The 25,637-nt window shown below is 54.6% G+C and overlaps 7 protein-coding genes across 7 annotated transcripts; 4 read left to right on the top strand and 3 right to left on the bottom strand.

The window, feature by feature from the left end:
* Positions 1-3: 3 nt before the first annotated feature.
* BDW47DRAFT_133093 (DUF1793-domain-containing protein) lies at positions 4-2,320 on the bottom strand (the record flags this gene model as incomplete). Its single annotated transcript, XM_024817740.1, has 2 exons — positions 2,057-2,320; positions 4-1,925 (listed from the first exon to the last, which is right to left on the bottom strand). Exons 1-2 carry the CDS (start codon positions 2,193-2,195, stop codon positions 4-6), a joined length of 2,061 nt encoding a protein of 686 aa, XP_024675583.1. The 5' UTR covers positions 2,196-2,320.
* Positions 2,321-8,823: 6,503 nt separating this feature from the next.
* BDW47DRAFT_122612 (velvet factor family protein) lies at positions 8,824-10,040 on the top strand (the record flags this gene model as incomplete). Its single annotated transcript, XM_024815873.1, has 4 exons — positions 8,824-9,009; positions 9,079-9,158; positions 9,216-9,704; positions 9,767-10,040. 4 exons carry the CDS (start codon positions 8,824-8,826, stop codon positions 10,038-10,040), a joined length of 1,029 nt encoding a protein of 342 aa, XP_024675582.1.
* Positions 10,041-10,559: 519 nt separating this feature from the next.
* Positions 10,560-11,859, top strand: BDW47DRAFT_99306 (putative IgE binding protein). Its single transcript, XM_024820862.1, has 2 exons — positions 10,560-11,223; positions 11,305-11,859. Exons 1-2 carry the CDS (start codon positions 10,954-10,956, stop codon positions 11,629-11,631), a joined length of 597 nt encoding a protein of 198 aa, XP_024675581.1. The 5' UTR covers positions 10,560-10,953; the 3' UTR covers positions 11,632-11,859.
* Position 11,860: 1 nt separating this feature from the next.
* On the bottom strand, positions 11,861-13,578 carry BDW47DRAFT_99304 (WD40-repeat-containing domain protein). Its single transcript, XM_024820861.1, has 3 exons — positions 13,341-13,578; positions 12,200-13,281; positions 11,861-12,131 (listed from the first exon to the last, which is right to left on the bottom strand). The coding sequence occupies exons 1-3, from the start codon at positions 13,563-13,565 to the stop codon at positions 11,888-11,890; spliced, it is 1,551 nt and encodes a 516-aa protein (XP_024675580.1). The 5' UTR covers positions 13,566-13,578; the 3' UTR covers positions 11,861-11,887.
* Positions 13,579-13,781: 203 nt separating this feature from the next.
* BDW47DRAFT_133092 (MutS family protein MSH4) lies at positions 13,782-16,906 on the top strand (the record flags this gene model as incomplete). Its single annotated transcript, XM_024817739.1, has 8 exons — positions 13,782-14,270; positions 14,321-14,639; positions 14,700-14,740; positions 14,784-14,933; positions 14,977-15,096; positions 15,142-15,229; positions 15,289-16,724; positions 16,778-16,906. The coding sequence occupies 8 exons, from the start codon at positions 13,782-13,784 to the stop codon at positions 16,904-16,906; spliced, it is 2,772 nt and encodes a 923-aa protein (XP_024675579.1).
* Positions 16,907-17,005: 99 nt separating this feature from the next.
* BDW47DRAFT_133090 (uncharacterized protein) lies at positions 17,006-21,970 on the bottom strand (the record flags this gene model as incomplete). Its single annotated transcript, XM_024817738.1, has 7 exons — positions 17,006-19,014; positions 19,074-19,312; positions 19,372-19,904; positions 20,791-20,962; positions 21,123-21,587; positions 21,736-21,872; positions 21,964-21,970. 7 exons carry the CDS (start codon positions 21,968-21,970, stop codon positions 17,346-17,348), a joined length of 3,222 nt encoding a protein of 1,073 aa, XP_024675578.1. The 3' UTR covers positions 17,006-17,345.
* Positions 21,971-22,752: 782 nt separating this feature from the next.
* Positions 22,753-25,560, top strand: EifCb (translation initiation factor eIF3 core subunit b). Its single transcript, XM_024820860.1, has 4 exons — positions 22,753-22,876; positions 22,956-23,148; positions 23,237-24,767; positions 24,824-25,560. Exons 1-4 carry the CDS (start codon positions 22,801-22,803, stop codon positions 25,250-25,252), a joined length of 2,229 nt encoding a protein of 742 aa, XP_024675577.1. The 5' UTR covers positions 22,753-22,800; the 3' UTR covers positions 25,253-25,560.
* Positions 25,561-25,637: the final 77 nt, after the last annotated feature.

Raw genomic sequence — 25,637 nt, 5'->3', positions numbered from 1 at the left:
CAATCAACCAGTCCACAAATTCTTCCCATACAACGCCAAAAGCGCAAAGTGGCTGCCCAGAGCCGGTCTCGCGCGGAACGCGTAGTAATCCCCCGCCTCTCCCTCATCATTATCCGCCACCCAATACCGATCGGAGAATGGTGCGCGGTTGCGCCCGTTGGAGATGTACGCGTGCATGTCCGAGATGAACATCTCGCGGGTCGCTCCGTCCACCAGCGCCGCCCCGTACCCCTGCCAGTTGGTCTGGCCCCAGTTGAGGTCGCCGTTGAGAGCCAGCCCCGCTTCTTTGCGGACCGTCGGGTAGAAGTCCGTGGTGATGTTGTACACCTCTTCCGGGAAGACGTTCAGGCGGAAGAGCCGGTCAGGATAGTGGTTGTAGACGAGGAACCAGGTGTCGCTGCCGTATTGCATGACGAAGAACTTGCCCTCCGGGTCGGTACCCAGGCGCTCGCTGTACAAGGCCTCTGCGATCTCCTTGCCGTACTCGATGTAGTCGTTCTCGCCCGTGAGATGGCTGTATAGCGCCAGCCCGCTGGCGGCTTTCATGGCCAGGTTGGTCTGGTTGGCCATCGCGCCGAGCGCATCGTTGAGGGACTGCTGCTTTTCCGGATACTTGCCGTGGACCTGCAAGTAATCGGCGTACTGCTTCAGCAGGTCGGCGTACTGGGTTGACATGTCTTTCTTGCCAGTAGCGTCCTGGTAGCCGTAGATCATGATGATGACGTTTCCGGTCTCTTCCACGGGCATGTACTGTCCCTCGGGGTCGTGGCCAGTTGCATTGGGATAGTGCCGGCCCAGATCGTGCACCGCAAACTCATCCGGATACGCGTCGCTGACCATGTACTCGAGGACGGGCTTCATGAGGAGACGGATGTAGTCGGGGGTCAGCGCGTAGAACACCGGAAACGCGGCGTACATCACGTCGACCGTGTTGATGTTGCCGTTGCTGGAGATCTCTTTGATGAACGCGCTGGCTTCGGCCGTATCCATGGTATCGTGCGGCACCACGATCTCAATGCCTCCGTAGATCTGAGGGACGGACAAGGCGAGAATGTCCGAGTAGTTGGCGCCGTAGGATTTCACGCCCCACTCCTGAATCATGCGGTCGAATTTGACCGACTCCTGGGCCGCATCTTCGTAGTCGTCCAAGAAATATGTCACAGCCGAAATGGCCGTTGGATATCTTGCCCGATAGTATCCAGTCCGGAGACCTCCGATGTAGTTGATGGCTTTCTCGCGGAAATGACCAATGGCAAATCTGACGGAAGTCTCTCCTTCAGCTTCACCGAGGTCGTGCGCGAAAGCGACGGCACCATCGGCAGACCAATCAGCGACGGTATCCTTGAGAACCCCGTTCTTCACGAACTGCGATCGGACAGCAGCCGTGGGTCCCGCCTGTGTTGACAATTTGCTCTTTCCTGATGGACGGCTAGCATATACCGTTTCGCCCCACAAGGCCTGGTTCTCTTCATTCTGCGAAAAGGTGGCTCCCCCTACCGGATTGACATGAAACGCAGATGTCGTGCCATTGTGGGAGGACCGCCAGTCCGCCTTGTTGGGCTGACCCGTCCACGAGGAATCGATATCAGAATATATCTGAACCTTACCCTTGCCCTCACCGACAGTAACAGTGAGGTAGGCAAAAGGCAGGGACTGGCGTAGAAGATTCTTCGGGGAGATTGGAGAGAAAAAGTCCAGCGTGATGGTGCGCGACCCTGCCGTGAGGGTGAACTTGCTGTGAGTAGATGTGTAACTTCCCCTGGTGACAGTGGCTGGCTTGACACCCTCCAAGTCATCAGTCACTCCAAACAAACTGTACGCTTCTCCATCTACCCGGGCAATGATTGACCATGTCAGATCATTTCCGAACCAAAACTGCGGGGAGCTGGATGGTAAATTGGGCGCAAATTCCCCCGGAATCCAGACTACCAAGGGTCAGCACATCACAACCCAACCAATCACACTGTAAGCTGTGACTTCAGAACAGGTGAAAAGGTAGAAGGAATCGAGCGTGTAGAAAAAAAAAAATTAAATAAAGAAAAAAAAAAAAACTAACCAGACAGGTACGGAGTACGGACAGCCAATGGATATGATGGAGGCGTTAGAGGCGTAAAGGATGGAGCAGCCGTCGTGATAGACAAAAGAGCAGCCACCACGACTGCCCATTGGGCCGTCAACTTGGCGAAGTAACCCATAGTATATTGTGGGCAATGTGAGGGTCAACAAAATCCAAAATTACGACCAAAAAAATTCGGTCGCTGCGACTCTCTACCCAAACAGCAACGTTTGAAGGTCGATCCTTCCAAGGGGCTGGGGTGATACAAATACCTTTCCCCTCAACCCCCGTCCCAGACATGCGGGCTGCATTCTTGCGAGGGGATCTTCATCAGGCCCAACAACATCTCGGCAGCATGAATCTCACATCCAGCGGACGGCAGGGGAAATATGGAGCAACGGCATGGGATGGACCAATGGTCTCTTGTGATGCGCGAGGGGGGAGGGACCATGCGGGTCATGAGGCGCAGTCAATGCGATGATAGAGGGAGGAAGGAGGAAGAAGAGGAAGTCTCGGAGGTGAGAGAGGAGCTGGTTTGTTTGTTTCTCACTAGTTGCATCTTTCAAGGCTTACAAGTATCATCCATTTGATCCATCTGCCCAGCGGAGTCTCCACACTACTCTCACTAACTCGGTCAAGCGGCGATGCAAGTGCAGATCACACAAATCATAAGGACCCAGCACCTCCACCCCTCCAAGAGCTAAAATCTTATATATTAACTATTATCAGCACGCCATTCCTTGGGTGACATGCGACTCCGACTTTTGCTCGATTCACCTATCAGAATGTTTATGAGTCAAGGTAACACCGGGCAGTCTTGAGACTCTCCCAATAAGGAGGGTGCATCCCGAGAAGATGCATGGAGTCGACTCTTAGTACATGTATCGAGATCAACTCCCCGCAAGGGATACACCGTTATATTGACGGGATGTGTCCCGCCCAGACTAGGCTCACAAAATATCATCGTTGGAGTGTCGTGTCTGTCGGAATATACCGTCGTGTGTCTTTTTTAGGAGGTTGATCCGGTGGGTTCAGATGATGTCTGCCGTGGATGCATCTATTTAACCAGACAATACGGGTACTAGTGCACTCGCGTGCATTCCAATTTTGAACTCTGAATCAACTGAGGGTCGTTGGCGATTATCAGCGGAGTGATGGATCAAAAGGCACCATGCAGGTACTCTTCGGAAGATTCTCTGGTGGAGGCCGTCTGCCAAAACGATCCGACTGTGCTACCTTGCGTCTCCCAGAGCCATTCGATGGTGATGATGTGATCCTACTGATAAATGGTGTTTGCGCGGCTGCAACGCATAAGGCGCGAGATCCTCAACGGGTGGACATGGGGCTCACTTCCCGAGCAAGCACTATCATACCAAACCTCACTAATTTCTCGTCCGTGACACCACATCGACCAGCCAAGAGACCAATATTCAATACCATCAGGCGACCCGTCTCCCCCGCACAGTCTCGGACCATTCTGGCTCTTGTATAGCACGCCAAGTCTTCCCACAAGGCCAGACACAAAGTCCCCGACCGCAAAGGCTCAGGTCGCCGGGACAATTCAGCAGAGACCTTGATTTGGAAAGCTAGTGGCCGTGGGGGTTGGGCAGCGATACAGAGTCCACCTTGTGACAAGCTCACCGACAGCCGAAGTGCTCTCTGGACTCTCCAATAAGAACCCCGCAGTATACATCATACGAGAGCTCCCTCATGGACGCTATTCTTAGCGCCCTGCACGTCTGCCGTCATACTTGGCGCTGGCGGGACTTGTGTGTGCGGGGTAGACAGCCGCAGTCAAGATCTTATCAAGCGATCTACCTCCCTGGAGCTTTTGACTCAATGTCACAAGTGGGCTGCAACCGTAGGATTTGCATAGTCTTGGAAGTCACCGGACGGCATCAGTCTACCGTGCACTTTCAAGCGGGGTTCTTTAGAGTTCCGGTGTCCTAAGAGACTCATATGACTTGGTCAAGAAAAACAACAAGGCTCGAAGCACTACTGTTGCGCTAGCTTATGAGATGTACGGAGTAGGCAGACGGTACAAAAACCAAGAGACTATACGAGATCAGGTGTTACTTATGAAGTCATTTCGACTATCTCCTCGGACATGTTCGCTGCAGTTATACAGTTGACAGTTTGAGATACGACTCGCGGATTAATTTTACCGTAGATATGTGGTAGACGTTCTAGACAATCCAGATGTCTCTTTGTACACACCGCTGATTCAACTAGGAAACTGGGTAGTATTGGTTATATCCAGCGCGCTGCTAACCGGTGGGTTAGTTGTATGGATTCCTACGCTACTCGCATATCTATCCTATAAAGACCGTCCCCGAAATATGCGTTATTTGGATCTTTTTAGTAATGCCAATTGATATTATATGAAAACAGTGTGATTGGTACTGACTATGCCTGAGTCTGGGCCTTCCTGTACTTGTCTATGAGTGCACTCCTACTTTTGCTTAAAATCCGAGTAGCAGTGACAAGCAAGACTGTTATACCAAGAGAATGCTTTGTGCCTTTATTAAACCTCTCACCCTTTGCCAAGTTGTCTCCTCACCACCTCTGTCTAATTCTCCCGTCTCTCTAACCGCTAATGTGTATCTCCTTCCCCCCTGGTACACCTAAGGTGGGTTACATCTTACGGATACTATAATGCCACGCTACCAACCCTGCGACTCTGCAGAATATTGTATCTGGTCGCACAATAGATGACACCCCTACAGTACACAGAATCATCATGACATCTGTGTAGACAAATGTATATGTCCATCTGTATTGCCCTCGGCTCTCTACCATGGAGACGGATGCGGCTTGACTTTCCCGTTGGGCTTATACTCTAGCCCAGGGTGGAACAGGAACTGCCTCATCTTCGGGGTTTGTTTGATAGGTGGTTATGCTCTGTTGACCTTTGCTTTTTCCAAATACTGCAGAATTCCACCGTCACGATAGTTGAGAGCACGACAAGGATAACCGCTTGTTGTTAGGACAGTCATCTAGTTGGTTGAAACCCACCATCACCAGCTGGGAGTGTCATTCATCTAGTCTATTCCATTCTGGAGCCCTTACCGAATGTCCCACCCAGTTTGTAGCTTGTCGAGATGACCCATGGATGCTCAACTTCCTGGTTCATGTCTCCCTCATCCAGGGAAATGAGTCAGGAGCGACTCTAAAAAGATAGCAGACCAATTAAAACCAACATGCAGTGGTATAACCAAGTCGCATAACAAGCCCTGGTTTTTTCCCTACCCTTTTACTCCATAGTCACAGCTGAACTCATCAGCTCTCTTCAACCGTTCTCCCCCATGGACCCTCTGATCTACAAGAGCATTAACCCGCCAACGGTCTTGAGTCCCCTTTCTCTTCTGGCGGCATCTCGGCACAGCTAGTACCTTCTTCCCAATAGACTCTCCCGGATCGACAGTAAATAAAAGCCATGTATTCGCATAAAGGCCTTGATCATCCTCAATTTCAATAATGTTAATCTGTAACGCTTCCAGGTTGGGATCATCAGCAGGGACGAGATGGTCGAATATTACGCCATAGTAGTCGATCAACTTAGTTGAATTAAGGGATACCAGGAATAGCTCAATTTGAATCCACTAGAAAGCAGACAAACGTACTGCTCCGGACGCTTTTCCAGCATCCAGCCGAAGTACTCACCCCGCACCACCAGATCACTTCGAACGTCCTGACAAGCATTGCGTTCGTATAGTTCTTGATATGTCAACCGTGCGAGCTCTGGGCCTGCTGGCTGCGGGAATGGCCGGTCTAGAAGATCTAGATGCCACGGGATATGAGGCAGGAGCCGTTGGATGGCGATCAGAGGACCTTCAATTTGGATCCGGAGTGGCTGGTCAGGTGGTGAAAAGTGATGCTGATGGCTGGGAGTGTGAATGCACGGTGGGATGTACAGTGGGAGTGCCATTCGTAAGAATGAGCCGCCTAATTACCTCGCTGGAGTTGATTGGGGAGTTGTGGTAGATCAACCCAATTGTTCTCATAGAAGCAGGATACTGGATCATTGGAAATTTGAGAGCGGTTTCATGTGTCCGGTGAAGAGAACTAAGGTGCCCAGAGCCGTATGATGTACATATTTGTATCTTCATTCAATCTTCGCGTGGAAACCAGGCGCGATTAAGATGCAGCGGTTGGAATAGACACGGTTCGATAACCAGGCTGAATGTAGTCTTATTGAAAAGAGCCACCTTGGTATTTCGATAAGATGAACTAGAAAGGGAAGAAAAAACCATACGAACAAACAAACCTTTCAATGACATTGTCCAAAGATCTCAACCCCGGAGTCAACCACTGGATAACAACATATCGATCGCAAACCATGCCGTGTTTCCGCCTCCCTTGGAACTCCGCACCATGGCAACTTTGTCCCTTCTCTCCACTTGTCCCTTCCTGCCCCCTTTTTCCAAATGATTGGTCATTTATCTCCCTTATTCCCTGCAGAATAAGCGGACCTGTCTCATTTCCCCCGAGAATGACAGATCATGGCATCCACGCAGCCGACATGCGCAACACCCAATTGACATATGCCACCTGCCGCTCCGTCATGCACGCCGCTCGTTCCGGTAGGCTGCGTTGTCCTGGGGGGCATTCTGCATTGCATGACTTAATGGAATTCCACAGTTGGGCTACTTTCGGTTTGATGATAAGGACTTTTTGCCCTCATTCTCAATTATATTTATTCTACGGAGTGTTTAACAAGCAATGCTGTTCCAAGTTGGACGCGATTGATTGACTGACAATGAGACTCACCGCCCGGCTTACTAAGTGACCACCAGATTATCTACAGAGTATACGATCTACAGAGTATACGAACACGGAATACAGCAGGATGATCCCTCAAAAGAGCTGAAAGACATCAGAGCTTGGACCATCGGGCGCAAGAATAATTTGTCATGAAGCCCCATCCAATGTTGCTGCAAACGGGGGACGATAGTGTTAAGTTGCAGGTCAACCCAAAACGGGTCCGAGGGGACCCAACCGAAAGGTTCAACGGTGCGACCATTGGTCGAGTCATCTTGTCTTCCCCACGTCGTAGTCAGTCTTCAATCATTTTTTTCTCACTTGTTGCCCCCAAGTCTAACTTAGTACTTCTAGTCTCCTTCTATTTTAGAGATAGGCTAGGGAGCTTGTCTTGCCGGAAAGAAACCCGGTGGGTGGGTGAGTGGGGGGGAAGACGGTTACATTGCTGGAGCCCCACGGGTATTGCATGTTTTCGAGTTGAGTGAACGAAGGATGGGGAGGAGGAGTGATCCTGAAGGATGATCAGGATGAATTGAGAAGGTAAGAGAGGAAGTCGTAACTTGTTGTGTCGAACAGAGGATGACGGTCAGCGTCAGCAATGAGCAGTCATGACACTGATTCAGGGGCTTTGACTAGGACCCTTGCGATTAGTTCGACCAAGTCAGCAGCCAATATGGATTCGTGGACAACCGTCCGAACCCGACGGTCTGGGTCGCGGAGGTTCCTGCGCCGCGTTGATCGACTGATGGGAATTGGTCAGAAAAGGGAAACAGTTCCAAGTTAAAGGACAATTGAAGATGATGAAGATACCGATAGAATTATAAAATTCAGTTGTCTTGTAGAACCAAGATCATGACACGTATAAAAATCCGTAGACATGACCTAATAATGTCGAGGATCGGGGTCGTGAGTAGTGAGTGAGAAAAGAGAGTAAACGAATCGAATGAGCTCATCATCCCCGACGGATTCTCCCACCGTCACGGTCTGGTCTCGACCCTTTTTCTCAATCGTCACTGCTCTTCGTCACTTCCACTTCTCTCTTCTCTTTCTTCCCCACCTTACTGCTCTTCTCCTCTCCCTCTTCTCTCCTCTCTCGTCGCTTCTCTTTCTCTTCCTCCCCCTCTCCCTCTACATAACCGCCAACCGACCGACCGTCCTGCTTCTCCCGGCATCCTGCAGCTTCCCCTCATCCTGACGTCGTCCGTTCCCTCCCCCACCATCCTTTCGCCGGATCCGCACAACAGACTCGCGCTTTGTTGGAACTTTCCGACCTTGGAACCTCTGGATTGCCGTGGTGGGTGAACCCAACGTACTGTACGGTTGACCCGTGGGAGGCGCAGTCAATCTCCCGCGCTTGACACTGACAGCTTTCCGCTTACCCAGACGATCAACCCTTATTTTCTATCGGGAGCTCTTCCACTTGACTAGCGCACACCTTCACCTCGCCCTCTTCCACCCCTGCTCCTGAAGCTTCAATCGTGATCGAAACGCGGAACTCGACGGCTTCTCGACAGCTTCCTGCGCCGTGTGTCCCGGTCCATTCGCGCTTTTTGGGTCGCCCCTCCTTTCGCCACACCATAATTTCGTCACCCTCGCCTAGGGAGAGTCTCGGAAAAAAAAAAAAAAAAATCACGAAGAAGGGCAAATAAGGGCAATTGCATCTCGCAGTCACCGTCCGATATCTGGTCGACCTCGTGAGCACTCGATTTCCGCCGCAGGTCGCGCGGTTCTGCTATCGTTGAAGCAGACTGGTCAGGCTCGATTTGCGCAACCCCTCCGGTCGCTGAACCCGATGCTGCGTCGGTGACGGTCAAATCCATCTCTTATTATTCTGTCTATCCGCACGCTCTCTACCAACCCACCTATATCCGTTTATTGAAGCGACCAATCACTGAGGGAGCATTCCCCTATCCACTACTACCGTCCTTGTCTTCTAGTGATATAAAAAAAATATGTACGGGGTAGAAGAAAGACACCCCGGGCCGCCGCAACCCCCTCCGCTCTCTATGGATCGCATTCCTCCTCCTTCCTCCTCCTACCCGACCCCCGGGTCGGCCGGTCCGATGGGATCGGCCGGTCCACCGCATATGCCGAGTCTGGCACCGGTTTCGACCATCCATGAAGGTCGAATCTGGTCGCTGCAGGTCGTACAGCAGCCCATTCGGGCTCGGATGTGCGGTTTCGGTGATAAGGTGCGTAGTCGCCTCGCCACAATCGGTGCCTCGAGGATGTCCCATTATGCTCACATATTCGCTGCCTAGGATCGACGACCCATCACCCCGCCCCCATGCATCCGGCTCATCGTTCGGGATGAGCAGACCGAAAAAGAGATCGATATCAAGTATGTCCCCGGTTGATCTATGTTTGCGCGGGGAATACCGTTACTGACGCCGGGCAGCGAAATCGACACGTCATTTTATGTGCTGATGGTAGATCTGTGGAATGCCGACGGGACCGGGGAAGTGAACCTGGTGAAGCACTCGGCCACCTCCCCCTCGATATCGACGGCCATGTCCTCATCCTACCCCCCGCCCCCGCAAACCATGTCCCCCTACTCGGGGTACGGACCGAACCCCTACGGGCAACCGATGGGGTACCCCTCGCAGATGAACAGTTACTACGGCAACCCGCAGCTACAGTATGGATACGGGGCCAGTCCCCAGGCGCACTACTACCAACAAGCACAGGCCCCCTACTACGGGAATCCCGTCAATGCGGCCAACCTCTCGTCAGCCCAGCCTGTGTCCTCGGGCCCGGGCGGGATGTTTACGCGCAATCTGATCGGCAGTCTGAGCGCCAGTGCATTCCGGCTGACCGACCCGGAGAACAAGATTGGCGTGTGGTTTATCCTCCAGGATTTGAGTGTGCGGACAGAGGGCGTGTTCCGGTATGCCCCCTGCTGCTTTTTGGGGGGTTTTTGGTGTTGTCTCGAGCTAACGTAGTGTGCAGATTGAAGATGAGCTTCGTCAACGTGGGCACCCAATCGAATGATATGCCGTCCGGCATGACGGTGATCAATCATGGATCGGCACCGGTGCTGGCCTCCGTCTTCTCGGAGCCGTTCCAGGTCTTCTCGGCCAAGAAGTTCCCCGGGGTGATCGAGAGCACGCCGCTGAGTAAATGCTTCGCCCTGCAGGGGATCAAGATTCCAATCCGCAAGGACGGAGTGAAAGGGAGTCGCGGTCGCAACAACGACGATGATGGGGATGACGATGACTATTAGGCGTAAGGAAGGGATAGAGGGTGGCGGGAATGGACGAACGAATAAAAATGGGGAGGGATATACATTCTCATTCCGTCGACTGGTCTTGACGCATTTACGGGCCTCGGATTTGGTTAGTGGTGTTTGGCCGGGTCTTTCTTTTCTTCTTTTTCTTTCTATTTTTATATTTTTCCTTACTTCTTTCTTTCTTCCTTTTTTTTAACGGTTTATCTTGATATTCTATTGTTTGAATGGGTTGGGGTGTTGTCTGTATCGATGTTTGGGTTGGGGTTAAAAGGCTGTTCTTGTTTGTTTCCTTCTCTGGAATCAATTTCATTCAATCCTCTTTTCTATCTCTTCAATCTTTTTCGATGTATCTCTTATGGTCTTTATTTAGATCGGTCCCATTACCGGTTTGCCCGCAGGACCTGCATGACACTAACACCGAAGAGGTTTCGGCCCCGACGGTTCACCTCGGAGGTGCATCGACTGGAATATCCTCTCCTCCGGTCTAACCGTGCTCAATTCTTCAGCCGGAACCCGGAAGGCCATGTCCTTGGGTTGTGGGGATGGTCAGGTGGTGGTGGTGGGGGGGGGGAGGCACTCTTGGCCTGTTATTGTCGCTATGATTGCTCTTATGGGAATGGATCGAACAATGTCCAGCAAACGAACACGAGAGCTGAACTGAGACTGAACTGAGACTGAACTGAGACACCATGCGGAAAATTCCCCGCTTCACTTCATTTCTCATGGAACGTCATATCAATATCATGTTTCCTTGCGTATCTTCGGCATCTGCCCGCCTCACCGGCGCGGTTGGGGTGGCACCCGGGTTTATATAGGCTAAAATGCCAATATAAATACCGTCTCCTTCCCCATCTTCAGTGATCCGTCTCAATCCCTCTCAAATACCACCTCAAGATTCCTCTACAAGATGAAGTTCCAAATTGTCGCCTCTCTCCTCCCCCTCCTGGCTTCGGCCGCTCCCACCGCGGAATCCGCCAAAGCTGCTGCCCCCAACCCAGCCTTCGGCGTCATGGCTGCCAGATCCGCCTCCCCCATCCACTACCTCCCCATGACCGCTTCCAGCCAGAAGTTCTGGCTAGGCGGCAAGACGTCCTCCTACTGTCCTACTCCTCCTGTTTCCAAGGAGGACTGCCCCCCGGGAACGGACACGGTTTTTTCTCCGGGTGGATACGGCCTAGTAAGTCTCATTCTACACTTACACCATCTATACCCATCCATCCCCACAGTATCCATATACTAACGAAAATCAAAAAAATAGAACGTAATGGTCCCCGGCGGCCAACGCATCTACGTCGACCCCACCGGCGCCCTCCGCTTCACACAAGCCCACTCCGGCGCCATCCCTCCCGGCTCAGCCATCGGCCCCTTCGAGTACACCCCCGGCGACTCCTTCGGTCACTTCACCTTTAAGGGCTGGGGCACAGACGGCTTCATGGCTTGTCCGGCGGAGGAGAACCGCTGGCAGGTGTTTGCTGCGATCCAGAATGCGACTGTGCCGGGTGGTGATGTGGGTGCGTGTTTGGGCTTTTCAGCCATTGCGCCGACGGCGCAGGATCAGGGGTTTGCGGCTTGGCAGTATACTTGATTTGGTTTATGGGGATTGGGATTTGTGGAGAGATTTGGGGGTGTGGGAATTTGGGTACATATGTACTCGAGTATGCATGTATAAGAATGATGGTGGATGGTGGATGATGGGTGGATATGATATGGATAGTAAAGAAGATAATGATAATGAATGGAGTGATGGGGACCGGCATGGGACCATCTGCGATGTCAAGTTTAATAAGTTACGATAATATAATGCAATCAAGCTCATTCAATCTATCCAAGTCTAGGGTATCTCAGTTCCTCCAGATGCGAACAGCCTTGTCCTTCCCCCCACTACCCACCTTCTGCCCATCGGGACTCCAATCCACCGCGAATACCTCGTCCCGATGCCCCGGCAGATCCATGGCCAGCTTGCCCGTCCGCAGATTCCACACTTTCAGCGTCGTGTCCTTGGATGAGGACACCAGCATGCGCGAGTCGGCGGAGAAGCAGCATTGGTAGACGGCGCCGACGTGGCCGCGTAGGGTGGTGATGAATCTGATTTGTTAGTTTATTTCCATGGTATGTGGATATGTGTGTGTGTGTGTATAGCAGGGGATACGTACTTCCCGTCTCGCCCGTTCCATAATTTGACGTGGTTGTCGAATCCAGCCGAGGCGATGTACGCCATGTCCGGCGAGAACGTCACGTAGTTGACTTCCTTTTGGTGGCCCAGCAATCGCGCCACCGGCTTGTTCGAGCTCTGCGGCTCCCACAGGTACATGGTGAAGTCGTCGCTGGCGGAGACGAGCTTCTCGACGACCTGGTTGTTGACGGTGGCCGCCTGCTCGAAGCGGCGCTTGGCGGCCGCGACCTTCTCCTCGTCCGAGGCGGGCACCTTGCCCGTGTGGTCGTGGTAGCCCGTGCGCAGGGCAAAGTCCGTCGACAGCGCGAGGTGGTTGACGCGGTGGGCGTGCGCCGCCAGCGTCTGCAGCAGGGTGCCGTTCTCGGCGTTCCACACCTTGATGGTCTTGTCGTGCGACGCCGTGTAGATCTTGCCCGTGCCGCCCCAGCGCACGCACGTCACCGACGCCTTGTGCCCCGTCAGCACCATGTCGATGCGCTTCGACACCACGTCCCACACCCGCACCGTCGAGTCCTTCGACGCGGACGCCAGCCGCGGCCGGCCCGTCTGCTGCAGGTGGTACGGCTCCCACGCCAGGCTGGTGATCCACTTGGTGTGACCCTTGAGCGGGCCGCCCAGTGCCTGGCCCTTCTTCGCGTCCCACACCCGCACCGTGTTGTCCATGCTGCCTGTCGCGATGATCGCCCCGTTCGGCGAGTAGCTCACGGCCAGCACCCAGCTGGTGTGGCCCTTCAGCGTGTGCAGCGGCGTCCCCGTGTCGCAGTCCCACACCCGCGCCGTCGAGTCCCCGCTGCCGGTTACCATCGTCGCGGACGACACCGGAGAGAAGCTCGTCGCGAGGATCGCCTCGCCGTGCCCGGCGATCGACGCCGTACATCGCGACACTGCCTTGACTCGGAATACCGCCTGCGGCGTGTAGTACAGTTGCACTGTGTCCTCGGTCGTCTTCAGCCCGGGCTTCAGCAGCGATTGGTACAGATCTTGCAGGATGTCCACCGTCAGGTTGTCCTTGTCGTCTTGCGACTGGTAGGTGAAGCGGTATGGTACTCGTTCATCTTCCTCCTTTACCAGAACCAAAACGTTAGTTTTTACATTCCACCATGTTATGAATGGGAACGTACATGTCCTTGTAGCGTATTCAGCAACGTCTCCAAATTCTTCACACTGGTATCCCCCACTGGCACCGACACAGCCGGCCCCGTTGCGGAACCGGTCGCCTGGTCGTAGAACTGCACACGGATGCTGCCCAGATTATCGGGGATTCCCTGGATCTCCTGCTGCTGCTGCGCCTTCTCGGTATCCTCGCGCTTTTGACGCTTCGTCGGGGGTGGGAGGAGAGTCGCCATTGTGCTGGTTTGGGTCTGCTGGTTGTTGTTCGATGTCACTTTTGGCCCGCCAAAAAATTTCGTGCTTATCGCGGAGACAACGATTACGCTAACCGTTTTCGGACATCTTATCTATACTGGGCTTCTATACTTGGGTTCATCTCACTTCTTCTTCTCTTTTCTTCTGTTTTTTTTTTTCTTTCGTTGATACTTTTGACAGAAACAGCGGTTGATCTGATGTCGTTTCCTCTCTCTCAGGCTACCCCCGTAGCAGACTCGTTCGTCCCACTCTCCCGGCAGAGTAGTGGTCCGCTGCGGACGAGACCGACAACAACAGCCACCAGTGTGGCATCTCAAGACATCGTCTGTGCAGTGAGTGAATCGCGCGGTATTTCATCCACGGTGGGACTGGCTTTTGTCAATCTTTCAACCGCCGAGACGGTTCTCTGCCAGATCTGTGACAGCCAGACGTATGCCAAGACGATTACGAAAATCAGCGTCTTTGAGCCCACGGAGATTCTGTTCATGAACACAGCTAGGGACTCCAAGCTGTACTGCATACTTCACGAGAATATCCCAGACACTACCTTTACCTTCCTTGATCGCAGGTGCTGGTCGGAGAAGGCGGGCCATGAATACGTCGACAGGCTTGCCTTTCCGGAAGATCTTGAATCGGTCAAGCTGGCACTCGGAGGACACTTCTTCGCGGCGTGTTGTCTTGCTGCTGTATGACTGACTCCTTGGAGGTTTAGACGGTGCTTCTGATATACCTCCAGACCCTCAAATACGTAGAGCTCGAGTTAAACCGGATTTTTGCGTCTCACTCCCTTCGCATCCGGGTTGAGCCGTCGCAAGGCATTATGTCCATCGACCTGTCGACGATCGTCTCGCTGGAACTCGTCCAGAATATCCACAGTACCAAGTCAAAACATAGTCTGTTCGGGCTCTTGAATGAAACGCTCACGTCGATGGGATCGAGGTTGTTGAGAGCCAACATTCTGCAGCCGTCCACGGAGCAGTCAAAGTTGCTGGCACGTTATGACGCAGTGGAGGACTTGTCGACTAAGGAGGATATGTTTGTCTCTGTTAGACAGGGTTAGCCCCTGCTCTCTACCACTCCTTTTCTCTCTAGTGCCACTGACTATGTGTCTACAGCTTTGAAAGGCTTCATTGATGCGGATAAAGTCTTGTCGTCTGTGAGTTTCCTCCTCGTAGGCTCGGAAGCTACTGACAAACCAGCTTATACTGGTTCCCACGAAACGAACCTTCCAATACGTCGAGCAGTCCGTCAACAACGTGATCATGCTCAAGTCTTATGTGTCTTCAATCAAATCAATCTACAAGGCCCTGGGAACCGCCCAAAGCAGCCTATTACTGACAATCAGAGAGGTACAGTGTGCCGCCTACTGCGGGATAAGCTAACCTCGCATAGCTGTGCGCACCGGCGGGTCACAGAGGGGTCGAGCAGCTCATCGAGTCTACCCTCAATGACCATGTTGCGTATCAGACCAAACCGCTGGATCTGAGAAATCAGCGAATTTACTGCGTGCGGGTGGGTTTATTCGCCATATGGGTTTGCCATGTTTAACCGGTATAGACTGGCGTGAATACCCTGCTCGACGTGGCGAGACAGACATACAAGGAAACAAACATGGATGCCGTGGATCTCATAGCACAGCTATCTGGTAGGCCCAGCCCATATTGACCGTGATTCTAATCTGTGACCTCCTAATTCAACTGACAGAAACACATAACCTCAACTTGGACCTGAAATTCGACACAGCCCGCCAATACTACATCAGCATTTCCGCCGCAGAGACAAACTGCTACCTCCCGGATATATTCATCAACGTGTACCGCAAGAAGAAGCGCATCGAGTGCCAGACCCTGGACCTCGTCAAGCTCAACCAGAAGATTGTCGACGCCCACAACGAAGTAGTCAGCATGAGCGACCAGACAATCCAAGAACTCATCCGCGACGTTTGCACAGAAGTCTCCACCCTCTTCCGCGTCAGCGAAGCCATCGCCATGCTCGACATGCTCTCGACCTTCGCCCAGCTGGCCACCTGCAACGACTACATCCGGCCCGAGCTGACAGACGTCCTAGCCATCAAGTCCGGCCGCCACCCCCTCCGCGAGAAGATCCACACGAAGAAGTACGTCCCGAACGACGCCTACGCCACGCCGCAGTCCCGCTTCCAAATTATCACAGGCTGCAACATGAGCGGCAAGTCCACCTACATCCGCGCCCTCGCTCTCATGACCATCATGGCGCAGATCGGCTCCTTCGTCCCAGCAGAGTACGCCTCCTTCCCACTCGTCCACCAGCTCTTCGCGCGCGTCTCCACAGCCGACGACCTCGAAGCAAACGTGTCCACGTTTGCCTCGGAGATGCGCGAAATGGCATTCATCCTACGCAGCCTCGAACTCAGCCCCGACAACAACAAAAGCATGGTCCTCATCGACGAACTCGGCCGCGGCACCAGCCCAACAGACGGCCTATCCATCGCACTGGCCATAGCCGAAGCCCTCCTCTGCACGACCCACGCCCTAACCTGGTTCGTCACCCACTTCCACGACCTAGCAACCATCCTATCCGCGCGTCCAGGCGCCGTCTCCCTCCACCTAGCCGCAGATCTCACAGCGGACGGGTCCAAAATGACAATGCTCTACCGCATAGCGGAGGGGGTGCCGCCCGCGCAAGCCTACGGCCTCGCACTCGCCAATCTGGTTGATTTCGCGCCTGATGTGATGCGGATCGCGCGGGATGTCTCTGCTGCGATGGACGCCCTTGCGAGGCGCAGACATAGTCGGGCGAGGTCGGTTGGGATTGCGCATAAGCGGAGACTGCTGCTTGCGCTGCGGGAGCAGTTGGTTTTGGCACGTTGTGGGACGGTCTCTGGGGAGGCACTGAGGAGGTGGTTGGTGCGGTTGCAGGATGAGTTCGTGGTGAGGATGGATGCTGCTGATGAGGAGGGTAGTTTGTGTGAGGGGGATAGCGATGGTGGGGGGGATAGCGATAGTGAGGGGAATGTACGCCTTCTTGATAGTGACGGCGGTAATGATGGGGATGATGATGGGGATATAAGTCTGGTTGGTATCCACAGCGGCAATGATGGTGATGACGGTGCCGATGATATGAGTTGTGATAGCGACGGTGAGGTCCTCGCCACTGATAAGGTTGAAATCATTGCTCCTGATCAAGTTGAACCACCATCTGCTGAAATAGCCAGCATCCCACACACCACAGTGCCCTCGTCTTTTACACCCGCACCTCATGCCTATACCTGGTCTCCTTCTCTTGGAGCAGACCAACAGGTGAGCGGGATCTGCTCGTCGAATTCTCCTTCAGCTGTGGTTGATTGATCCGTAGTCAGAGATGGATCGAAGACGCAATTATCCTTAGATAGTGTAGTATTCTTAGATAGTTTACTCCGTAGTATTTATATAAAGAGTATGTAGTAGTAATACATTATATAACTTTTCACCACCACTTTGTCCAATGCTCACTCACATCACATCACATCTACAGTCAAAACCATCCACAATGACCAAGTCACCTAGCTCTAGTTAGGTTAGTTGTATTATGACCCGCTAAACACAAGCTTTTTAGTAGAAAAATGAAAGAAAAGCAGAGCGAAAGAAAAAAAGAGATGAATCACACGCATAACGCTTGTCTCACTCCCAGTGCACCTCAAACATCAAACATCAAAAACAAGTATATGTACTCATAAAATCTACCCAATACTAGGATCCCCAATACTAGAATCCCCAGACTAGGATCCCCAATACAAGGTGATATCAACCCCAATGAATAAGCGTCTGCTTCCCCTTCTTCCCCTTCCCTTTCTTCCCCCCACCACCAGGTAACTCAGGGAACTCGTCGTCCGGGTTCAGCTCCGCCTGGGAGGATCCAGCCCACGGGTTGGACGGCGCAGGGCGCTGGTTGTCCCAGCGGACGGTGCCGCGGGTGAGACCCGCCATGAGGACGTTGGGTTTCGGGGCGGCGGGGAGGGACGGGAAGGCTTCGCTGCTGGTGGGGTTTACGGGGCGGGACGGCGTGGGTTTGGGTCTGGAGTAGGAGGAGGAGGGGGTTGGGAGGGAGGGGGAGGAGCCTCTGAGGGAGGGGGATGGGCCTGCGGAGGAGGCAGACGCTCCCCAGGTTGCGCCGGCGGCGTTGGCTTTGGCGGAGCGGGCGGTTGCGGCGGAGAGCGGCGGGAATGGGTTGCTGGCTGCGGCGGCGGCGGTGGCAGAGGATGAACCTGGGAGGGCACCGCTTCTGCCGACGGCTGAGCGGGAGGACTGGGCGGTGGAGGACTTCAGGCGGAGGACGCGCTTGCCGCCGAGGCCGGTGCCGTTGACGGTGCCTGGGGACATGCCCGGGATCATGCCGCCTGCGCCGGGGAGGGCCGGGTAGTCTTCGTTGATGGCGCGCCAGTCGTTCCAGGACTGGAGGAGGGCGGTGCGCTTGGTTTCGTCCTCGTAAATCTCGGCGAGCTCCTTGATGAGCTTGCCCAGTTCGGTGCTGGAGGTGTCGAAGAGGGAGAAGAAGGCGTCGATGAGTTCGGTCGCGGTGATCTGGGACGTCCGGAAGTGAGAGACGCGGGTGCGGAATTCGTCAAGTTTGCCCGCGTCGTTGCCTAGCAGGTTGGCGGCGCGTTCCACCACGGCTGCGTGACGCAGACGACGGGCTTGCTCTTGTGGCGAGACGGGCCCTGAGTCTGCTGCGCCGAGATTGAGGGATCTCAATTCGGCCACTGGCGTCGGCGCGGCTGGGGTGGCGGCCCCGGACCGCGGGGGCGCGCGGACGGTCTGGGTTTCGTTGCGAGACAGCTGGCCGCCAAAGCTTCGGCCTGTCACGGACTGCGAACTCTGGATGGCCACCTGGCGCTGATAGGCGACCTCGTCGCGCCGCAGCGGTTGCGCGCTGGATGGGGGGAGAGGCTCCGAGTTGGGGTCGCGTCCCCGGCCGGCACCACGGCGTTGTCGCTGCTGTGGTTGATATGGCGTTCTGATGTCAAAGGCAGACAGGTCCACAATTCGCGCATCCCGTCTGACATCCTTGGACATCCCGTTGGGGTGGCATTCCAATTGGTGCCCCTTGAGGTCCATTTGCGACTCGAAGACGACAAACTTCTTTTCCAGACACTCTTGGTCGAGGCACAGGAAGTGATCTTTCTGGAAATGGTCCTCCAGCGCATTGTAGTCAATGTAGTATTGCTGCTGGCGAGTCGAGGACCGTCGGTCGCAGATATAGCACCGTTCATGGCGGTCGCGGCAGTGGGTATACAGCTCGTCATCGCCGTAGAACCGCTGGCGACAGAACCCACACTCAGGGTGGCCCTTAAAGCCACTTTGATCGACGGATCCGGGAACGTCATCTCCGTGTTTCTCGTGTTTGCGCAACTCCGCCATGGTAAACAGCGCATGCTCGTGGGTGAAGACCTTCTTGTTCCTCGTACACAAGTCACTGTCACACTCTCAGGTTAGTCTCGCGGTGGTTGATCTTCATTCGCATCCATCACATACCACATGACCTTGCCGTGCTTGTTCTTGACATGACGATGCAGGTCGGGCCACCCCAAGCAGGCCACGTCGCAATTGTCGTCGGGGCAGTTATACCGCAGCAGCAGAACAGTATCCTCAAAGATATCATCATTCGCATACTGGATCCCGAGATTCTCGTCCTTCTGCGAAAAGTCCGCGCTTGTAAAGTCCTCAAACCGCTTCGTATGGTCGTCCGTAAAGATCACGTAGGCCGACTCCGTCTGGTCGCAGATAGCTCGTTAGCAATTTGTCTGTATTATGCAGATCCTCTTGAACATACTCGACAGTGGGCACAAGCTTTATTCTTGTACAGGGCCCGGAGGCGGAGCGCACAGATATGACAAGTGCGGTGATTGCACGGCGAGACGGAGGTATGCTCGACGGTGGAGGCACAGATGAAGCACACCTCGCCATCGTCGGCGTCATCATCCGTCGCAGGGGCCGTAGCCTGTTTCGCCTTGGACAGTGCGCCCGTGGGCGTTGGCGTAGCGGTCGTGGACTCGGGCTTCTTCCCGCCGCGGTCCTGCTTATCGCCGCGGCCTCTGCGGGACGGAGCGCCCCTGGATTTCGAGCCCCGACTGGAGCTCTCTGTCGACTGCGCTGGCGTTTCGCTCTGGTCGGAGCGACCACCACCGCCGCCGCCGCCAGCAACACCATACCCTCGACCCCGTCGACGACCCCCGCGGCTCGGGCCTTGCGGGGGAGCTCGGGACGGCTGAGATTCAGACATGAGGGGCAACGGAAGCGGAGTTCGGGAGGGGGAAGAGGGGCAAAGGCCCAAGGGAGGGAGGGAGTCAAACGAAAGTTGTCTGCCTGGTAGGAGGAGGGACGCGACGAGAGGGAATTCTGGCAGGCGACTTGCAGAGGGAGGGAAAATGGAATGAAATGAAATGACAGCGAGGAATGAGAGAAAACGGGCCAAAACGGCCAAAAAAATTGGTGGTGCTCGGCATTGCTTAGTGAGCAGGGGAATTATGCATTATGCGGAGCGGATCTCCGTCGGGCTCTCCTTTGGGGTTAGAGGGAGGCTCTCATGCAGCTGTTCCTCTGTTATAACTATTCTTGCTACGACTCTGGGACCACGTTTCTATGACAGGATTAGTATTTCACTATGCCACGATGCGGGGAAGATCATCCGCATGCTAAATAGTTCATCCCCTATCAAAGCATTAGACTTGCTTGCCTGGCTCATTGCCATCAGCGTTCCTCCACGTCCCAGCATCCCACGAGCGACGACAAGATTCGTCCGCCAGGCCACGGTTAGCACCAAGAAAAGGGGCTTGAGGCGACGCCTCAGAAACAAATAGTTCAAATATGCCACAGTATCACCTCCCTCCCTCCCAATAACTAAATCTCAAGATGACCAACATCCGTCGGGTCTGTAAGAGGATGCCAACTCCCGCTGTAGAAAAGATCAGAAGTAACGATAGAAGAAAAAAAGAAAAACAGAATGATATTAAGAAAATCACAAAGGAAAGGGAAAGCAATCCAATCGCCAATGAGTGTCCGGAGTAAAAGGAGCGCGTCGTAAAGTCACAAAAACCAATCATGATCACGCCTGGTTGCCAATGCGGTGCAGTATCAGGTATTCGGAAAATCGTAAAGAAGGGAGTCATGGAGACAGACTCCCGGTGGCCTATGATCCTCGTAGGCTCCCGCCCACACACAGTGGAGGGGGCGGCAGACTATTCATCAGGACTATATAAGTTTTGGCTGAGAATCTTGGTCATTGTAAACATGTGGATCCGGTCTTGCTTGAAGACAGCACGCATGGGCTCGTCGCAGCGGATCTGCCGTCGGTCGCTCGGGTCCTGCAGTTCGTGCTCGTGGATATATGCCCAGATCTTCTTTACCGTCTGGGGGCGCGACAGCTGCGGGTCATTAGTCGAATGTTTGGGTCCCACCGGGGTGTGTTATACGCACCGTTGATTCACCCCCTAACAGAGCAGACAGGGCCGGCGAGAGATTCAGGGGTTTCTAAACAATTTTTTAGCATCCGAGGCCGGTTGTGAGAGCATTCAAAGAACATACGTGGAATCCAGTCGACCGATTGACCTTCTTCCCCGCATCCGAGCCCGACTCCAAGTCCGAATCATCCTCTGCCTTGACCTTCTTAGCCGTCTTGGCCTTGGTTTTCTTTTTGACCGGCTGAGCCCGGCGCGTGTTGCCCCCGCGGGTCGGGCGGGCGCGCAGGTTCTCTTCCGCCTGCAGTTTCGCCGCGAACACGGCATCCGCATCCACATCATGGTCTGACTTCTTCTTCTTGGCCGGCGGAGTCTTGCCCGAGAGGTCCGCGCGCTCTTCGCTCTCCGCCTGTCGTTTCTGCGACATCGACGACTGCGCGGGGGAGGACGGCTCCACCGGCGTCACAGAGTCCTTGTCCTTCCCGTGACCGTTGGTGGACACGGGATTCGATTCGGGCTGGGGGGACTCGCCAATGCCACCTTTTTCCGCAAAGATATCAAACCTCTCCATGATCAGCTGCTTAATCGCAGCCTGACACCCAGGAAACGGATCATGTTAGCGCACTGATCATGACGCTTCACGGTGGACGGAGACCCCCAGGGAAGCGGAGGGACAAGGGAGGGAGGGAAGGTATGGAGAGATCGGATCGCGGCGAGAGGGGAAAAGCGGGCAAGCACACCTTCTGCGGAGTAAGATCATAACCGACCACATCCTGCAGGCCTTTGCGAATGCGCTTCTCCGAGATCGTCGTCAGATCACTCTTGGCCAGAATTGAGTCGATGATGGGGACATAATTATCACGGGAATCCGGGGAGACTGTCGCGACAGAGAAAATGATGTCAGTTAGCAGCGACTTCGGCAGGCAGTGAGCGACCTCGGTCGTTCAACCGATCGAACGGGCACTTACGCGACATCCTTCTTGGTCACCTTTGGGCGAGTGTCTTCCTCACTGCAGGGGTAGGGTGGGGGGGGGAATCCAGGTGGGATTGACAGGGGAGAAATTCTATCGGGACAATTGTTCTACTGGACCAAATTGGGCGGATGATATTGGAGAGGGGTGACAGGGACGCGGAAGTCGGGGTCACGGTCCAGGTGAATTGTTGTAAAAGATCGGCCGTCCAGATCGGGGCGTAGCGCTGGCGCTTAGGACCGGCGGGGCATATGGGACCAACGGGGGGAGGTCCCCAAGGGAAGATGTTCAATATGACAGGAAACGGAGCAAAAAAGAAAAAAAAAAAAAAAAAAAAACCCAGATCGATCTAGGAAGGGACAAAGAATCAAAAGACAGCTAGGAATGAGCAAGTGACAGCCAACCCACGGAGCAACCAAAGCCAGTTGGGGATGTGTGGGGGAAGCAGTTTATCTCGAAGTAGAGAAAGTCGCGCGAGTGACCAACGACAGCGCACGGGGTGGGGTCCCGTGACCGGGCTCGTGACTGCCCCGTGATTGCGGTCCCGTGACTGGGGGCGCTCTGACTCAGCATCTGGTCAGGTGACAGACTGGCCAGTTGGCAGATATCAGGTGACACGCTGACTCAGGCCTGACTCAGCAGATCGCACACAGAACACGCTTGGCGCTTTGGTTTTGTTCGTTTTTTGCCCTAAAAAAACAGGCCGAATGGGTTCGCTCAGCAGAAATCATCCCCCTCTCCCCAATTAGCAGCCAAGCATCCACATCTCCCTCGTCGCCGTTGGCTCTCCCTCCAACTCCCCCCCCCCGACAATTCCCCCCTCCCTATATCACCATGGCGCCTAGTTTCGATACTCTCTCTGAGCAAGACCTCCACGAGGAGGAGGAGGAGGAGGAGATCGACTTCTCCGGTGAGTCCGACCCACGCCATAGACAAAGGAAGACGAAGATTTCCACGTCCGGTATCTAACCTCCCACTTCGATCGCCAGATCTCAAAGCACAATATGAAGTGAAAGTCGACGAAGGCCTGGACACATTTATCGTGATCGATGGACTCCCCGTCGTCCCCGCAGACAGCCGACAAAAGCTCATCAAATTCCTGTTGAGGAAGCTCAACTCGGTCGGCCACACCTCCGAAGATGCCGTCTTTATGCCCCTGAGCGACAAGAACATGACTGAAGGGTACGTGTGTGGGATGGAAGAACGGAATGGGGGTGGTCGCAAACCTCCCCCCGTGGTTGGGAAAGACTAATGGGATTGGTTCCTGCAGATTCGCCTTTGTTGAATACGAGACCCCCGAAATGGCCATCGCCGCCGTCAAGCAGCTCCACGGAGTCCCCCTGGATAAGAAGCACACCCTCATGGTTAACAAGTTGATGGATATTGAACGGTATGGTCGGGAAGGACGCGTCGAGGAGGAATACAAGGCCCCCTCCGTCGAGGCCTTCAAGGAGAAGGAGCACCTTCGGTCCTGGATGGGCGATGTCCACGCCCGCGACCAGTTCGCGCTCTACCGGGGTGACAAGGTCGGAGTCTTCTGGAACAACAAGAGCAACCCGCCGGAGAACGTGGTGGATCGGGCCCACTGGACGCAGCTGTTCGTTCAGTGGTCCCCCAAGGGTACCTTCCTGGCCTCCGTCCACCCGCAGGGTGTGCAGCTCTGGGGCGGCGCCTCCTTCTCCAAGCAACGCCAGTTCCCCCATCCCTTCGTCCAGCTGATCGAGTTCTCCCCTCAAGAGAACTACATCACCACCTGGTCCGCCCGCCCCATCCAGGTTGAGGAGGGCAGCCAGTCGGCCCTGTCCTACGAGGAGGATGGCAAGAACATCATCGTGTGGGATATCACCACCGGCAAGCCCCTGCGGTCCTTCGTCTCCCACGATCTCACCGCCGGTGCCAGCGCCGAAGGCGAGCCGAAGAAGAAGGTCCAGTGGCCGGCCTTCAAGTGGTCCGCGGACGAGAAGTACGTCGCCCGGATGATGCAGGGCCAGTCCATCTCCATCTACGAGCTGCCCCGGATGAACCTCCTCGACAAGACGTCGGTCAAGATCGACGGCGTGATGGACTTCGAGTGGTCCCCCGCCACCGTGACCCGCGAGGGCGTCAAGCAGTACGAGCAGCTGCTCTGCTTCTGGACCCCGGAGATCGGCAGCAGCCCCGCCCGTGTCGGTCTCATGAGCGTCCCCTCCAAGGAGATCGTCCGAACCCGCAACCTGTTCAACGTGTCCGACGTGAAGCTGCACTGGCAGTCGCAGGGCACCTACGTGTGCGTCAAGGTCGACCGTCACTCCAAGTCCAAGAAGTCCATGGCCACCAACCTCGAGATCTTCCGCATCAAGGAGAAGGGCGTCCCCGTCGAGGTCGTCGACAGCCTGAAGGACACCGTCATCAACTTCTCCTGGGAGCCCAACGGGGGCCGTTTCGTCGTCATCACCACCGGCGAGGCCGCCCAGGGCGCCGCCGTCGCCCCCAAGACCTCCGTCGCCTTCTTCGCCCCCGAGAAGAAGGGCCCCTCGGCCGGCAACTTCAAGCTGGTGCGCGTGGTCGACAAGAAGAACAGCAACGCCATCTACTGGTCGCCCAAGGGCCGCTTCGTCGTCGTGGCCACCGTGCACTCGCAATCGAGTTACGACATCGACTTCTGGGACATGGACTTCGAGGGTGAGAAGGCCGAGGGAGAGAAGGACCTGGCCGCCAACCTGCAATTAATGAAGACCGTGGAGCACTACGGTGTCACGGACGTCGACTGGGATCCCACGGGCCGGTACGTGGTGACCAGCGCCAGTTCCTGGACCCACTCGGTAGGTTTTCTTCCCCCCATAAAACATATGATCGACAGATCACTGACACTTTTTAGATGGAAAATGGCTGGACCCTCCACACCTTCGCCGGTCAAACCCTCTCCGAGAACCCCACCGACAAATTCAAGCAGTTCCTCTGGCGCCCGCGCCCCGCCACGCTCCTCAGCAAGGAAGAGCAGAAGCAAGTGCGCAAGAACCTCCGCGAGTACTCCAAGGAGTTCGACGAGGAGGACCGGTACGCGGTGGACATCGCCAACACGGCCGTGGTCGAGACGCGGAAGCGTGTGCTCAGCGAGTGGACCGCCTGGCTCCGCCAGCAGAAGGAGCTCCTGTCCGAGGACAAGGAGGTCTACGGACTGCCGGAGGATGTGGACGATCCCAAGCTGGCCAAGGACGCTCCTCCCGCTACGGAAGACAAGGGCGAGGCCGTGGTGGAGGAGATTGTCGAGGAGATTGTCGAGGAGCACGAAGAAATCATCGGTTGAACGGAGCATGTTGGAATTTAATGTTAGGTTTTTTCTTCCCTTTTTTCTACTTTTTTTTTTTACTCTTTATTTCTCTACCTTCTACTGCGTCATCTGTCGATATCCTTTTTCCTCTCGTGGAGCGGTCCTCGCTTCCCCTCTTCCTGTGAGCCTCAGCCTCTTGTGATCCGATTACCATGGTTTTCGTGCGGGATGTCCGAAACCATGAAAAAGTGAATATATGTGTACTGCATATCCCGTTGGGACTTATGTGCGCGTTGGTAGCATGAGCGATGACAATGACGAGCTGCAGTAACGGCCTAGTAGAACATTACATACGCGTAGGATAGCGTGTTTGACATTGAAGCTTTTATAAATCAATCTATAGCATCTGAACCACAACGAC

Source organism: Aspergillus candidus, assembly GCF_002847045.1.
Source record: "Aspergillus candidus strain CBS 102.13 unplaced genomic scaffold BDW47scaffold_4, whole genome shotgun sequence".
Classification (NCBI taxonomy): domain Eukaryota; kingdom Fungi; phylum Ascomycota; class Eurotiomycetes; order Eurotiales; family Aspergillaceae; genus Aspergillus; species Aspergillus candidus.
The sequence above is the reverse complement of the archived record's forward strand: the minus strand, read 5'-3'. Positions and strand labels throughout refer to the sequence as shown.

Excerpts from the sequence above, each read along its gene's own strand:
- EifCb (XM_024820860.1), top strand. The coding sequence starts at position 22,801 with ATGGCGCCTAGTTTCGATACTCTCTCTGAGCAAGACCTCCACGAGGAG. Across the intron at positions 22,877-22,955 it reads GGAGGAGATCGACTTCTCCG|ATCTCAAAGCACAATATGAA; the intron begins GTGAGTCCGACC and ends TTCGATCGCCAG. Across the intron at positions 23,149-23,236 it reads GACAAGAACATGACTGAAGG|ATTCGCCTTTGTTGAATACG; the intron begins GTACGTGTGTGG and ends TGGTTCCTGCAG.
- BDW47DRAFT_99304 (XM_024820861.1), bottom strand. The coding sequence starts at position 13,565 with ATGGCGACTCTCCTCCCACCCCCGACGAAGCGTCAAAAGCGCGAGGAT. Across the intron at positions 13,282-13,340 it reads TGAATACGCTACAAGGACAT|GAGGAAGATGAACGAGTACC; the intron begins GTACGTTCCCAT and ends GTTCTGGTAAAG. Across the intron at positions 12,132-12,199 it reads TGGAACGGGCGAGACGGGAA|ATTCATCACCACCCTACGCG; the intron begins GTACGTATCCCC and ends CTAACAAATCAG.
- BDW47DRAFT_99306 (XM_024820862.1), top strand. The coding sequence starts at position 10,954 with ATGAAGTTCCAAATTGTCGCCTCTCTCCTCCCCCTCCTGGCTTCGGCC. Across the intron at positions 11,224-11,304 it reads CTCCGGGTGGATACGGCCTA|AACGTAATGGTCCCCGGCGG; the intron begins GTAAGTCTCATT and ends TCAAAAAAATAG.